This window comes from Cucurbita pepo, chromosome 18 (genome assembly GCF_057944985.1).
Source record: "Cucurbita pepo subsp. pepo isolate OVF chromosome 18, ASM5794498v1, whole genome shotgun sequence".
Lineage (NCBI taxonomy): Eukaryota > Viridiplantae > Streptophyta > Magnoliopsida > Cucurbitales > Cucurbitaceae > Cucurbita > Cucurbita pepo.
In genome coordinates, this window is record NC_141815.1 from 12,033,099 (window position 1) to 12,049,245 (window position 16,147).

The 16,147-nt window shown below is 36.9% G+C and overlaps 2 protein-coding genes across 3 annotated transcripts; one reads left to right on the forward strand and one right to left on the reverse strand.

Moving 5' to 3' along the window:
- Positions 1-42: 42 nt before the first annotated feature.
- LOC111779845 (phosphopantothenoylcysteine decarboxylase HAL3) lies at positions 43-3,516 on the reverse strand. Of its 2 annotated transcripts, none has more exons than XM_023660017.2 (3): positions 3,261-3,516; positions 2,086-2,409; positions 43-578 (listed from the first exon to the last, which is right to left on the reverse strand). In XM_023660017.2, the coding sequence occupies exons 2-3, from the start codon at positions 2,389-2,391 to the stop codon at positions 279-281; spliced, it is 606 nt and encodes a 201-aa protein (XP_023515785.1). In that variant the 5' UTR covers positions 2,392-2,409; positions 3,261-3,516; the 3' UTR covers positions 43-278. The 2 variants fall into 2 exon arrangements, with proteins under 2 accessions (XP_023515785.1, XP_023515784.1); XM_023660016.2 differs by having other exon boundaries at positions 3,233-3,513.
- Positions 3,517-10,811: 7,295 nt separating this feature from the next.
- On the forward strand, positions 10,812-16,066 carry PDE312 (Nucleic acid-binding, OB-fold-like protein). Its single transcript, XM_023661104.2, has 12 exons — positions 10,812-11,788; positions 11,918-11,977; positions 12,076-12,105; positions 12,344-12,417; positions 12,989-13,070; positions 13,385-13,458; positions 13,657-13,723; positions 14,202-14,294; positions 14,638-14,814; positions 14,904-14,954; positions 15,089-15,240; positions 15,394-16,066. The coding sequence occupies exons 1-12, from the start codon at positions 11,048-11,050 to the stop codon at positions 15,812-15,814; spliced, it is 2,022 nt and encodes a 673-aa protein (XP_023516872.2). The 5' UTR covers positions 10,812-11,047; the 3' UTR covers positions 15,815-16,066.
- Positions 16,067-16,147: the final 81 nt, after the last annotated feature.

Genomic DNA, 16,147 nt, shown 5'->3' on the forward strand with positions numbered 1-16,147 from the left:
CTCATCTATCAGTATTGCACTGAACTATGTGCAATTTAAAAATCAGATGAAAGTGTTATTTATTGGTGTAGACGAAACGATGCAAAGTAAGATTACAAGTGAGAAGAAAAAATTGGGAAGAGAAGAAAAGAGACATTTAGAGGGTACTCCGCCAAATCTCAGTGAAAGCACGGGAGGGAAGAGCTTCACGAGATGGAAGAAGGGGCATATAGATATATTATTATTGCAGCTTGTACTTTGTGTATGCATACAAAATCTTCCAATTTGTCTTCGTGATTTTACGCCGTAAATCTTACTGCTCTGGCTGCTTCTTGTTTCTTACGCTGTAACTCTAAGAATAGCAACACAGTGGCGGAAATGTGGCCCGGTTCGGCCATGGCGCCATTGCAGTGTTCCCCATCCCTTAACCGTGGTCGTATCAGAGTAACTCCAATATCATCAACGGACGAAAGATGTTTTTCAGTGAAAGGATTCTTCCACATTAAAGCGTTCATGGCAGGTGCAACGAAGATAGGCTTGCTGTAGTCCCATGCTCGTACCACGCAAGTTAATAGATTATCACACAATCCTCCCGCAATCTAATAACAACATACACAGACATTAGTAGAGTTTACTAAACCCCTTCTTCAATGGCAATTGCTGCAAGGCCAGAAACAGGACACTAGAGGTAACAAAACAACTATACTTTTGATTAGAAACTGAAACATTTGATGAACAACTTTCAAGTTATACCAAGATTTCTAGTCTTGATTAGAAAGGTCACATAACTTCAATGCAAGAAGATATGCCAAATGCACAATATCACCCTCCCTCTGAGATAATAGTTTCCTCAATCTAATCTAAGAACTTCAGTCCATCAAAATTAAAGTTGGTCCAAGATTCTGGATGCACTAACTGTATTCTGTAGGTTCTACTTAGAATCTGTATAATACATTACTTCCTAACAAACAGAAAGGTTTAGTTAAATAACTTAACAGCCCAAACTCACCGTTAGCAGATATTGTCTTCTTTGGACTTTCCCTTTCAAGCTTTCCCTCAAGATTTTTAAAACGCATCGGCTAGAGAGAGGTTTCCACGCCCTTATAAGGAATGCTTTACTCTCCTCTTCAACCGATGAGGGATCTCACAATCCACCCACATTGGGGGCCAGCGTCCTCACTGGCACACCACCTGGTGTCTGGCTCTGATACTATTTGTAACAGCCCAAGTCCACCGCTAGCAAATATTATCCTCTTTGGGCTTCCCCTCAAGGTTTTTAAAACGTGTCTACTAAGGAGAGATTTCCACACCCTTATAAAGAATGTTTCGTTCCCTTTTCCAACCGATGCGAGATCTCACAAATAAAGAGCTATGAGCATCCCTAAAAGCTGCATACTGTTGGATGATGGAAGTCCCACATCGACTAATTTAGGGAATGATCATGGGTTTATAAGTGAGGAATACTAACTCCATTGGTATGAGGCCTTTTGGGGAAGCCCAAAGCAAAGCCATGAGAGCTTATGCTCAAAGTGGACAATATCATACCATTGTGGAGAGTCGTGTTCGTCTAACATGGTATCAGAGCCATGCCCTAAACTTAGTCGTGCCAATAGATTGATAAATCCTCAAATCCTCAAATATCGAACAAAGAACTCCTAAAGAAAAGGAGCCAAGCCCCTCCTCGAAGGCAGTCAAAAATGACTAAGACTCCAAAGGAGTCGAGCCTCGATTAAGGGGAGGCGCACTTTGTTCGAGGGGAGGTGTTGGATGATGGAAGTCCCACATCGACTAATTTAGGGAATGATCATGGGTTTATAAGTGAGGAATACTAACTCCATTGGTATGAGGCCTTTTGGGGAAGCCCAAAGCAAAGCCATGAGAGCTTATGCTCAAAGTGGACAATATCATACCATTGTGGAGAGTCGTGTTCGTCTAACACATACAACTAAATGGCTGGTTTACAAAGATTCTACGGCATCTTGTGACAAAGATTTCCTGCCTGTTAACTCCATAAGTTGTTTAGTTGGTATTCATTTCTATGTTTAACTTGAAGTATGAGGGCAAGAGGCAAGACTTATATAACGATGATCAAACATATATTATAACCTTTCCAAGTGTGTTTGCAGAGAGTGGAGCGATTATCATAATGTCAGCCCAGTTGCAAAGCTGAATGTGAAGCATGGTGTCACCAAGTTTTCTCCAACTGTACCAATCCTGGTCATCGATCAAAAGAAAGAAATTCTTTGGGAAGGATGCTCGGTCGATGAAGAACAATGCTGTCTTTGTGACAACTGCTCGAACTTCGGCCCATTCAGAAAAACCCTGGCATATACATCTGAACTTTACTGCAGCAACACATCCACAAGCAGCAAGAAGAATGTGTGGTCTTCTTCGAGGGTTATTGACTTGCATTGGCTCCCTTTTGACTTCCTACAGAATTCCAAATTGTAAGCGTAAGTTTCTGTTTCGAAACTATACACAGAATATTGAAGAAAAACTAAAGCAAGCCCAATAAATTTTAAATTTGCATCAATCAATGGTTGCTACCAACTATACATGAGAATAAATTTTAGAAACAAATATACAGTTACTGGTAATAATGCTAAAAACAGTTTTCCATCCCTTTCTCATAGATCCAACTTGACAAGACGATTAGCCCTCAAATAATTTATCCCTAATGTGGTGCGCGTAGAAAGGGATGTGCTTTATTATCACTTCCCAGCATGCACAACCTACTGAAGGCCAAGGGTCATTTTAATCGCCTATCGCCAGGTCTTGGTTTCAGTTGGCGTTCTCAATCCAAAACAAATCACAAATAAAATATACAAGTTCAAAACTCAGATACAGGATTTAACCTTAAAATCAACTTCTTCCATTAAGCGAGTATGCACATGTACATATAAAACGCGAATCAGCAAATACTCGTACAAATCTTTGAGAAAGTTAAGAATACAGTAGAGAACAAGAAAGTTAACTTGATTTAGTGTCAGAATTCATCTCAATGGGCTCGCAAACGCAAAATCACACAGACGGTACCCAATGCAAGATTCAAGAACCAAAATTCCAAAATAAGTTGATACTCCAAAATTTTACCGCGACGAAAGTCGTTTCTTGCAATAAAGAAGTCAAGAATTGTTCAGAAATTCAAAATTATGAAAATGGATATCATCGTTTAGCCGTTCAACTCTTTATAAATCTAAAATTGTATAAAGAAAATGCATATATTAAATATGGGAAAAGAGAAACAACGAACCCCGAAAATGATTAAATTCCTCGAGAACCTGATGAATGGAGCTCTTACTCCTCAAGAGCCTGATGAATAGAGCTCTAAAATGAAATTAGCAACTGGATTCTCGTACTGCGCTTTCGGTATTTCCTTTGAATTTTGTAACGAAATCTGAAAATCTGAATTCTCTACTCTGAACTCTGAATTGATCTGGAGCATGAACTTAGGATGAAGAGGGAAAATGGAGTATTTAAATAGACGTGTTTGTGCCACGCAAACGACGCCGTTCAGAGAAGAGGGAAAATGGGCCAGCGTGCCGGTAGTTTGTGAGATTAACTTTATAAATATTAAAATATGTGTTTACTGTTCCCATATTCTCGACATCGTTAGCGAGGCCACCCTAGGATGAGGAAGGGCAAATGAGTAATTTCGCATAGCGCCACCCAAAACTGAAAATGTTCCCGCGTTTTGATAAATGTCTGTAATTTGGATTTTACGCCTTTCAGTTTTTGGTTTTGAGCTTAAATCGATCGGTAACTTTGAAGGTGAAGTCGTGGCCTCTCGATCGTTGATACAGGGCAAGAGCACCATGGCGAGAGTTAACGGCAAATGGGAGAGGCTAGTGCGTGCGACTTCGAAGAGATTGCAGCTCAGAAATGCAGGGCAGGGCTATGGGAGGACTCCCTGTGGGATTGTTGGAGCTGTACGATCCTGACTCTATATTGCTGTCTGCCGATGAAATCCAAGCGGAGGACTCCAATGTTGCTAGGATTTGTAAGCATTTCGGCTCTCATCCCTTATGTTTTTTTTTTTTCCTTTTTTCAGAACTTCGTCATGGGCGTTGAGTTGGGTACCTTAAAAGTTAGATTTCTCCGATGTTAAATCACTGATGAACCCTAAAGCATTGAAAGATGTTAAATCACTGATGAACCCTAAAGCTTAAGCCAATGGATTAGATAAATATAATTATATTAATACTTCGACAAAAGGTTTCGTGATTTGTGGATCACCTTGAAGGGGTATTGATCATCCAATTACCCCGCCTTTAAAAAGAAAATTGAACTGTATTGAAGGTGTTTTCAAACATCGATTTGATGCTCGAGGACTGTGTTGTTATTTATTTAGTGTGTAACACAGAGGTGCTGCTTTAATTGCTGAGAGGTGAAATGTCTTCCTCATCCAGCTATCCTTAACTTTTGTACTTGTGTTAGATCCACAATGTTCGTGTAAACTTTTCAGAGTCCGAATGCATTATGGGCATCCTGATGTGTTTGACCGTATACTCGAGGTGGTATTTGCAACTGATTAAGTGTAACAATTCAAGTACCTCATGTATCACCGTCAGCCTCATAGTTTTCCACATTCTTATACAAATTGTTTTGTTCTCCTCTACAACTGATATGAGATCTCACAATCCATCTCCTTGGGACCAATATGGCTCTGATACCATTTGTAACAGCCTAAGCCCACCGCTAGTAGATATTGTCCTCTTTGGTCTGTTACGTATCGTTGTCAGCCTCACGATTTTAAATCGAGTACGTTAAGGAGGGATTTTCACACTTTTATAAGAAATGTTTCGTTTCCTTCTCCCACCGAATGTGATAAAAGAGATATAAAGCATACCAGGTCAGTTATTATGGAATTCTATTAATTTCTTACGGCATTTATTTACTAATTCGCAGACCATCTCAAGTTTTTTTTTTTTAATCTGCATTTATTCATTTACTAGGTGGCAACAGGTTTGAATTCTACTTTGATGCAGGGTAGCATTACACACCACAAGTACATTCAGGTTTGATATCATTATTTGCCTTTGGATTTTTTATGATCAACTACTCTGTTAAGGTTGGAAAAGGAAGGGATGTTGGGTTAAACCAAATTGGCCTGTTTGAAGGGAAAGTATCAGGTGGTATTGAAGAGAAAATTCTCAGAAGGGATGCTTACAGGCTTGGCAACTTTTTGATTTCTTCAGAATGCTATCGTCTTATTTCACAACTGTTGGTTACTATGCATGCACAATGGTTGGTTCAATTCCGTTTCTTCTCTGTTCCAATATATTGTAACCCAATGCAATTGATTTTGCTAATGTCTGGAGCTTTTTCCTCACAAAGTTCTTTTTGTTTATTGTAGATGACAGTTCTCTGTTCACGATGGTTGAGAAAGGAGTCTCACATCGGCTAATTAAAGGGTTAAGCATGAGTTTATAAGTAAGGAATACATCATGCCAATGAGGCCTTTTGAGGAAACCAAGAGCAAAGCTATAAGAGCTTATACTCAAAGTGGATAATATCATACCATCGTGGAGAGTCGTGGTTCCTAACATTCTTGTGGTTTATATTTTCTTGTGTGGACGGGTTTACTTGGTATTGACATTTTACACATCCATGCATGACTTAATTCTCTTACAAATCTATGAATATTCATTCTTAGGAGAAATATTCATGACCATTAGGACAGAAAAATTTTTGTTCCGCGTTTTTACCAATGGTTCCGTCTATGAGTATATTTTGGGCCCTCTGTTTTTTATGTAATATTTCAATTATTAGGTGCCTTTCATGGATTTATTTTGATTGATTTTACTTTATAATGTCATCAAGTCTTAGGAAACCTTATTTGTGCTTGTAATTTTCCTAGTGAAGATGTACATACTATAGATTCATGCTTCTATATCTGTGTTAATAATCTATTCATCGTCATATAACATCAATTTATCAAATACATACTATAGATTCATGACCTTAGGACAGAAAAATTTTTGTTTCGCGTTTTTACCAATGGTTCCGTCTATGAGTATATTTTGGGCCCTCTGTTTTTTATGTAATATTTCAATTATTAGGTGCCTTTCATGGATTTATTTTGATTGATTTTACTTTATAATGTCATCAAGTCTTAGGAAACCTTATTTGTGCTTGTAATTTTCCTAGTGAAGATGTACATACTATAGATTCATGCTTCTATATCTGTGTTAATAATCTATTCATCGTCATATAACATCAATTTATCAAATACATACTATAGATTCATGACCTTAGGACAGAAAAATTTTTGTTCCGCGTTTTTACCAATGGTTCCGTCTATGAGTATATTTTGGACCCTCTGTTTTTTATGTAATATTTCAATTATTAGGTGCCTTTCATGGATTTATTTTGATTGATTTTACTTTATAATGTCATCAAGTCTTAGGAAACCTTATTTGTGCTTGTAATTTTCCTAGTGAAGATGTACATACTATAGATTCATGCTTCTATATCTGTGTTAATAATCTATTCATCGTCATATAACATCAATTTATCAAATACATACTATAGATTCATGACCTTAGGACAGAAAAATTTTTGTTCCGCGTTTTTACCAATGGTTCCGTCTATGAGTATATTTTGGGCCCTCTGTTTTTTATGTAATATTTCAATTATTAGGTGCCTTTCATGGATTTATTTTGATTGATTTTACTTTATAATGTCATCAAGTCTTAGGAAACCTTATTTGTGCTTGTAATTTTCCTAGTGAAGATGTACATACTATAGATTCATGCTTCTATATCTGTGTTAATAATCTATTCATCGTCATATAACATCAATTTATCAAATACATACTATAGATTCATGACCTTAGGACAGAAAAATTTTTGTTCCGCGTTTTTACCAATGGTTCCGTCTATGAGTATATTTTGGGCCCTCTGTTTTTTATGTAATATTTCAATTATTAGGTGCCTTTCATGGATTTATTTTGATTGATTTTACTTTATAATGTCATCAAGTCTTAGGAAACCTTATTTGTGCTTGTAATTTTCCTAGTGAAGATGTACATACTATAGATTCATGCTTCTATATCTGTGTTAATAATCTATTCATCGTCATATAACATCAATTTATCAAATACATACTATAGATTCATGACCTTAGGACAGAAAAATTTTTGTTTCGCGTTTTTACCAATGGTTCCGTCTATGAGTATATTTTGGGCCCTCTGTTTTTTATGTAATATTTCAATTATTAGGTGCCTTTCATGGATTTATTTTGATTGATTTTACTTTATAATGTCATCAAGTCTTAGGAAACCTTATTTGTGCTTGTAATTTTCCTAGTGAAGATGTACATACTATAGATTCATGCTTCTATATCTGTGTTAATAATCTATTCATCGTCATATAACATCAATTTATCAAATACATACTATAGATTCATGACCTTAGGACAGAAAAATTTTTGTTTCGCGTTTTTACCAATGGTTCCGTCTATGAGTATATTTTGGGCCCTCTGTTTTTTATGTAATATTTCAATTATTAGGTGCCTTTCATGGATTTATTTTGATTGATTTTACTTTATAATGTCATCAAGTCTTAGGAAACCTTATTTGTGCTTGTAATTTTCCTAGTGAAGATGTACATACTATAGATTCATGCTTCTATATCTGTGTTAATAATCTATTCATCGTCATATAACATCAATTTATCAAATACATACTATAGATTCATGACCTTAGGACAGAAAAATTTTTGTTCCGCGTTTTTACCAATGGTTCCGTCTATGAGTATATTTTGGGCCCTCTGTTTTTTATGTAATATTTCAATTATTAGGTGCCTTTCATGGATTTATTTTGATTGATTTTACTTTATAATGTCATCAAGTCTTAGGAAACCTTATTTGTGCTTGTAATTTTCCTAGTGAAGATGTACATACTATAGATTCATGCTTCTATATCTGTGTTAATAATCTATTCATCGTCATATAACATCAATTTATCAAATACTGTTACTTATGTTCGAAGTTTGATTAGTTAAGTTTCTTCGTGTTCAATGCTGACTTGTTGAGTTTCCACCTATAGTATGTTCAAAGATTGATTGGTTGTGAAAGAGAAATCAATTTGTCTTAAAAAATTTCAGGCCTTCGCCAGAGATGACGAAGCAATCTCAAGAAGAGCAAGGATGTTGGGAAGCACAGCATTGGATACGGCACTGAATGCTCAGTTTTTGTTCCAGATTGGAGTTTTTACAGCAATCCCTTTGATAATGGGTTTTATACTTCAACTTGGACTGCTCAAGGTAGTGTATCTATCAATTCATTTTTTTCTAGGAAAGATTTAAGCAAGATCTTAGATTTCCTTATTGAATTCGCCATACCTTTTGACAACATGTTATCTGCTCATTTGGTAGTCTTAAGGATATGGGAGAAAAAAAACTATGCTAAATCCTGCCACAATCTCATTCTCCCGCCAAATTTCATCTGGAGTTTAGCTCACAGTAAGCTCACAGTAGAATTAGACTCAAAATTTTCTAGTGTCATGGACTTCATCACCCAGTTGATCCAACCATGGCCATGAGGCGACTAGACCAATGTGCACACTATATAGATTCTGAGGTGAGTTTTGGGAAATAGGGAAATCAATGTTTCAGACCCCCGGTAATATATCAAATAAGACACCTTGGGTTCCCAAGATGATGGTGGATTGATCCACATTGGTTGGAGAGGAGAGCGAAACATTTTTTATAAGGGTGTGGAAACTTCTCACTAATAGACGCATTTTGAAACGGTGAGGTTGATGGTGATACGTACCAGACCAAAGTGGACAATATCTACTATCGGTAGACTTGGGCTGTTACAAATGGTATCAGAGACAGTCATCGGGTGGTGTGCCAGCAAGGACGCTGGCCCCCAAGAGGGGTAGATTGTGAGATCCCATAGTGGTTGGGTGGTTGGGAGGAGAACGAAGTATTCCTTATAAGAGTGTGGAAACCTCTTCCTACCAAACGTGTTTTAAAACTGTGAAGTTGATGGCGATATGTAACGGGCCAAAGCGAAGAATATCTGCTAGCGATGAGTTGGGCCGTTACACTTTATAGTCCAACACATCAAATTTGCTGAAAGTTATCGGCTCTACTTGAGAAGTCATTTCATCCATAGTGATTTCTTCAAAGTTTTTATTTAGGGATGCTCGTGATTTGATTGCTTATGCCCTATTTGTTAACTGTGTGGTTTTTGAAATTAAACTTATAAACACTACTTCTATGGTAAGTTCGGAAGTTGGGAGGAAACAAGCATAAATTATTAAAACATAGAACTAAAATCGAAATCGATATCAAACGGGACCTTAATCATCTGTTTCGGATTTGTTATTGCTTGTCACGGGTGATGCTATAAATTTCATTGCTTCTTAATTACAAATTCTGGACTATTGATACTGGTGATGCTATATCGAAATCTAAACCTACCTTTATTTTTCTGGACTATTTCCTGTTTTCTGATTTTCCCTCTTAGGCACGTATTCAAACATTGCGAGGACAAATATTGGAGACAACTTTGACTGTGAGGTTCTTCATATTTCAATATGGAATTGTGTACAAACTCCATCTCACAGGAAAGAACGCATCACTTGCGGTAACCTCTTTTTCATGGCTGGCCTTTTCTTTTTATTGATAAGAAAATGAAAAGATTGAACATATGGCAATGCTATGTTTAGTCAAAACTTGAATTATGATCTGTTTAATAAACACGGTTGATGTAATAGTATTCTCTGTTGGTTGTGGCTGCTAGAGATGAGCATTGTAAAAGCTCAAGTCTACCGTTATAATATATTGTCTTCTTTGAGCTTTCTCTTTCGAGCTTCCCTTCAAGGTTTTTAAAACACGTCTTATTAGGGAGAGTGTGGAAACTCAATCTAAAGAATGTTTTGTTCCCCTCTCCAACCGATGTGGGATCTCACAATCCACCCCCTTTGGGGCTCAACTTCTTGCACTCATTCTTCTCTTCAATCGATTGCCAACGAGGTGACATTGGAGAGAGGAATGAGTGCCAGTGAGAACGTCAGACTCCGAAAGGGGGTGGATTGTGAGATTCCACATCGATTGGAGAGAGGAACAAAGCATTCTTTATAAGGGTGTGGAAACCTCTCTCTAACAGACACGTTTTAAAAACCTTGAAACTCAAAAGGAAAAATCTAAAGAGAACAATATTTGCTAGCGGTAGACTTGGACGGTTACAAGCATGATCCAACTTCATTTAGATCTCATTTGAAATGATGGTGTTCTAATTGTCAAGAAATACCAGAAGTACTTGGTTTGATTAAGTTAATGGAAGTAGGCTACTTAATGTACTAAAACATAACATTTCTGCTTGAGATTTCTTAGCTTCTACCATGAAAATAAATGTAGACTATGGGAGATTGGTTTGATTCATTCGCTTCTCTGATAAACACCTGTCTCCATGGTTAGTTAAATGGTTTCTCGTGGGTGTGCTGGTTGGGATTGTTTTGTTATCCCACTGACTTACCCTGCTCAACCTTTTTGGTGCAATTCTTTCTCATCCATCTTTCTCTATTTCTCTGTAGATCTTCACCTTCAGTCCTAAAAAAATCAACAAATTTTCAGCTTTTGATGAGATTGGTTAGATTATTGTTCTAGTCACAACTTCACTGCTGACAAATATTTTTTTCTGAGTGATTTTTGGTTAAGTTTTTTTTATAGGGGTAATTTCTTTTTTCTTTTTTTTTTTAAGAAAAAACGTTGAAGAAATTTATTATATAGCTAATTAAAAATAAAATGAAATAAAAATATGCAAAAAGGCATTTATATGTTAAGTAGTGTGCAACACCGATGTGTTTTTGTAAAAATAGAGAAAAAAAAAAAAGATAAAAACTACAAATTAAAAATATAAAGGTCATACAAGGAAAAGAAATTTGCACGCAGAATGGACGGTAATGATCCATGTGCACGACCGAGCTCACGTAAGATTCTAACATCGGATAACTCCCAAGTTGAATATAAAAAATAGGTTCATCCATTCCATTTGGAGAAAATTATCTGGTTCCCGCTGTAAGCTCACTGGAGTCCGTTTTGTTACAAACCAAATGCAAACTCTCTTAAACCCTTCTCATTTCTTCGCCTTCCCCAAGCTCCGAAGCTCTCCAAGCTCCAATTCCCCTCGTACTTGCTTTCAATGGCGTCCTCTCCTCTGTCCACCGCTTGCTTTTCCCGGCAACTTCAGTGTAAAGTGCTTCAGCTCAGACGAGTTCCCTGTGGACGAGTCCTTCCTCGAGAATTTTGGTCCGAAAGACAAGGAAACTGAGGATGAAGCTCGCAAGCGTAACTGGATTGAGCGCGGTTGGGCCCCCTGGGAAGAAGTCTTCACTCCAGAAGCCGATTTTGCGCGGAAGAGTTTGAATGAAGGCGAGGAAGTGCCGCTTCAGACGCCTGAAGCGATTGAAGCCTTCAAAATGTTGAGCCCAAAGTACCGGAAGCAGAAGATGGAGGAAATGGGGTTGACGGAGGGTGACTATTACCGCAAGCAATGCGAAACTAAAGGCGAGATACCGGAGCCTCTTGAGACGACGTGGACTAGGCCGTTGGTCCTGCAAGTCGTGCCTCCACGGGACTGGCCACCGAGGGGATGGGAGGTCGATAGAGAAGAGCTGGAATTTATTAGGGAAGCGCACAAATTGCAAGCTGTGAGGGTGGACCTGGATCGGCTTGAGAACGACGTGAAGACAGATACTGGAGATATGTGTTTGGACAGATACAAAGTGTTTTTGAAACAGTACAAGGAGTGGGTTGCTGCGAATAAAGATAGATTGGAGGAGGAGTCCTACAAGGTTTGCCACACCCCCGTTTTTAGGAGATGAATTATTGAGTGATTTCTAGAAATTAAAGTTGCTAATCGATATTTCAAGTTTCGAGCATTTTGTGACTAGCTGTTCCATCCAACTAATACTTTTTCACAGTATGACCAAGATTATCATCCTGGTAGAAGGAAGAGAGGGAAGGATTATAAAGAAGGCATGGTGAGATTCGTGAACTACTCATATAGTTCTGAAGTTTGATGAGGTTTATTTAAGCCTACAGTATCTTGATTGTTCTTTTGTATATTGTTTTTTTGCAGTATGAGCTTCCGTTTTATTATCCAGGACAAGTAAGTTTCTTGCCCCATCCCTTCAATTCAACTATGAACATTCACAATGACTGTGTCTTTCTTTTTTCTGTTGGCATGAAGATCCTCTCTATGATATTGTTAGTAAATACATTTAAGTTTAAGTCGAAGAAATCTCTTTCATTCTGCTATCATAAATTTAAAAAAGAAAGAAAAGTAAGCTATCTGTTGTTAAATGTAAATGAAACGAGAAGATGACGTTATGGCACTCTCCATGCAGATTTGTGAAGGGAAAGTAACTACTTTACACCTCTATCAAGGAGCTTTTGTTGATATCGGAGGTGTATACGATGGGTTAGTATAGTTTCGTATGTTGATCTTCTTTGATGTCTATGGTCTCATTCTTTTGGATTGGGGTCCGCTCTTGTAGTTCGTGTTGGGATTCCTTTTTGTGGGCTTGTCATTATTTCATTTTCCTCAGTGAAAGTTTGGCTTCTTATTAAAGAAAATGTTCTTTGATGTCTATAATGAAGCTTTAGTTCCTATTAATTAAGAGCACAGAATACGAGCAGTGTCAACTTTGTTGTCTCACTGATAGATTTCCACTCTACATCACAGAAATTTTTTTTGGTAGTTTTTTATTTTTACCAGCTTTTTTTAGGTATTTTATCTATATGTTCTCTTGTTCTCCCTAGCTACATTTTCTTTTTTCTTGTAATCCCCTCCTCCGCATAGTTAAAATTTATTATTATCGGGCTGATTTTGTCTCTGTTAATGAAAGAAAAAAAAAAGGTCTTTTCATTGATCCTCTAGCATTCTCTAGGGTCCATCCAGCATGAATAAAGGGAAATCTCAAGGAGTTTGACTTGTATTTTTCATGAATTGTAAATGTTTTCCTTCAGACTCATGCCTATAATAATTACAGGTGGGTTCCCATAAAAGGTAATGACTGGTATTGGATTCGCCATCACATAAAAGTTGGTATGCCCGTGATGGTAGAGATTCTGGTGAGTGTTCTCTTAGTAGCATTTTGTAAATTTTATTTACATTTTCTTATATTCATTATTTATTACTTCACCATGAGGGAAAACAGATTAATATGGATCCGAAAGGAAAAGAAAATCACAACAAGCTCCTTCAATATTTTACCTTGTTTATAAGATATGAACTCCTGTAATTTCTGTGACTTGACATGACCCAATGTCAGATTGTTAGTTGACCTTCTATCTTGGGTGGGAAGAGAAAACGACCTGCTCATTGATTTAATGATACATATCTGTGTCCAACTAACTTCTTCTGATCGTTGTTATTTTCTTTTCAGGCAAAGCGAGATCCCTACCGGTTTCGATTTCCTATTGAAATGCGTTTTGTTCATCCTAATATAGATCACCTAGTGTATGTATTTTGACACACAACTATTCTTGTTAATGATGAGTAGGACATCTTTATATGATATTTCTTATTCAGTCTGTTACAATTGATATGTTGAACTTTCCCTCAGTATGCTAATTCTATAGCTCTAATTTAAATTTCTTACGCAAAAATTTGATTATGTTTATAATGTACTGTGTTTTATTCTGTCCTCATCTCCAGCTTCAATAGATTTGACTACCCACCAATATTCCACCGGGACGATGACAGTAATCCAGATGAAGTGAGGGTGCGTGTCTTTCAATCCTGAAAATGTCACACTCTTTTCCATTTACCATGCAATTACTTTATATATAGTGGAGTTCGGTAGCTTTCCTGTACTGTTTTTATTTTGACCTATCAGAGAGAGAAAGAAGAGACCCATGAAATGTTTGATGTTATATAATGTTGTAAAAGCTAGAATGTTTTATGTTATACTGTATTATTTGAGCATGGAGAAGTTTTATTGTGTCCAGAGGTCCCCAAAGAAGATATACTGTGAATTGAAGAATAATTGTCTCTTTCTTGATTTTAACTCATCCATTGTGCCCAAATCTTTTTTTTTTTTTTTTTTTTTTTGATACTATAGTCTTTCAGAGAGAGAGAAAGAGAGAGAAACTTACATAAATCTTTTATGCTTTATAGTATTTATCCAAGCATGGCAATTCTAGTATAAGTCCTATTTTCGTTTGTTATCCCACTGTGCTAATCCAATGCTCTCTCTTTAGCGTGATTGTGGTAGACCTCCTATTCCTAGAAAAGATCCGGGCACTAAACCAGAAGATGAAGCCCTATTGTCAAATCATCCATATGTTGATAAGGTAACTCTTGGGATATGAAGTAATCCCTTTCTTTAGCTGAATTTTCGAACAAGTTGACTATTTGTACTCTATCTGTGTATTCCACTTGGAAAAGTGAAAAAATCAGGAGAAATTGTTGGTGGAATAAATGTAATGGTGAGAATAATCTTTTATAGGAGATTATTTAATTAGGTTCCTGTTCATTTGCTTACAAAGATCTTAACCTTATTGATAATGTTCCTCCAAAATATGAACTACTATATGGAAGAATCAACATATTGTCTCCTTTTTCAGGGTACTGAAGTCTTTCGTATTTCTGTAAATCTTTCACTAATGGCTTTATTATCCTCGTTCCACAATTCAGCTGTGGCAGATACATGTTGCTGAACAGATGATTTTGGATGATCTGGAAATGAATCCTGATAAATACAAGGACAAGAAACTTTCAGAGTTATCTGATGAAGATGATTTTGATGAAGAAAACAATGTTGAATATACCAAAGTACGTTACAAGAACAGCTTGTTACCAAAGATGATTCTGGTGAGCACTCAGATTTTAATTGCATTGACATTAAGTATTACATGCAATTGATGTATATTTATAACCCTGTACTCATCTTCTATTGTTAGAAAACAAGTGTCAAAGAACTTGATTTGGAGGCAGCTTTTTCTGAGCGTCAAGTAAGCGTTTTGGTGAATTTAAGTCTTTAAGTCTCTCATATTTCCACTACTATTTGATCTTATCCCTTGCTATATGTATGTGAAATGTTATGATTGCTCATCTCACTCCAGTTTGGATTTCTACTCGGATTTAGGTTCACAATAAACTAAGACAAGAAGCACAGAGTAGAGGAGAGGAGTACAAAATTACTAAATTGAGACGGAATGTTGAAATGGATGAATATGACCTCATGCATTGGCGTAGATCCTTCGAGGAAAGAGAGGCATTAATCAGAGATATTAGTTGGTAATCATTTGCAGTCGCATATTGTTTCTCAATTTCGAATTTTTTTCATTCAGACTATCTTTTTGAATTATTATTGTCGCAGAGGCTGAATATATTTAGCACATAACATGCAGCATTAAATTGTTTTTAAAGACATCTGTTGATTTTTTGCAGCCGACAAGCTCTTGGTCTCCCACTGGAAGAACCTGGAAGATATGTAGAGGCTAGTTACTTCGGGAAGGATCAATATGACCCAACAAACCCTCTATATCGGTATGACTACTGGGGTGAACCCAAGAATTCAGAGAAGAGCAAACAAGAAAGGATGACAGATGCTCACAACAAATCTATAGTGGGCAAAGGTGCCGTTTGGTATGAAATGTCATACGAAGATGCGATTAAAGCGAAGATGGAAAGAGAAGCTCGTTCGAAGGTTGAAGAAGATGATGAAGACCAAGATGAAGACGAGGATGATGACGACGACGACTTTGATTTCAGTATTTTGCGTGACCCAATAGATGAACTTTCAGACCAACCCCACGTGAATGGGACCGAATCATCTAGAATGTCGGATGAAGGTATGTTCGAGGATTAGTGTTTGAAGTAATTGCGGCATATGATTGAACAGAAAGATAGTTGATGAGAGTTCGTAGAAGAATATGGTAAAATGCTCCGAGGAATTCTTAGTTTAGGATTAAGAAGGACGAGAACTTCTGATCTTCCGCCCTTAAAAATTTTGGCTAAAACTCCACTAAAGCCTGTATTCAAAAGCTTGTGATCAAGCCAAATTAATGTATCGAACATCAATATTCTAATCGCGTAATGGAAGAGCTATATTTGGTTGCAACATTGGAATCTGAAATGGGTTTGATTTGGGTTGGTAAGCTTTTGGTGTTCTGTTTGATGATATTTGTGCGAGTGCCGAGGA

Excerpts from the sequence above, each read along its gene's own strand:
- PDE312 (XM_023661104.2), top strand. The coding sequence starts at position 11,048 with ATGCAAACTCTCTTAAACCCTTCTCATTTCTTCGCCTTCCCCAAGCTC. Across the intron at positions 14,295-14,637 it reads ATCATCCATATGTTGATAAG|CTGTGGCAGATACATGTTGC; the intron begins GTAACTCTTGGG and ends TCCACAATTCAG. Across the intron at positions 14,955-15,088 it reads CAGCTTTTTCTGAGCGTCAA|GTTCACAATAAACTAAGACA; the intron begins GTAAGCGTTTTG and ends ACTCGGATTTAG.
- LOC111779845 (XM_023660017.2), bottom strand. The coding sequence starts at position 2,391 with ATGCAAGTCAATAACCCTCGAAGAAGACCACACATTCTTCTTGCTGCT. Across the intron at positions 579-2,085 it reads CTGCAAACACACTTGGAAAG|ATTGCGGGAGGATTGTGTGA; the intron begins GTTATAATATAT and ends TGTTGTTATTAG.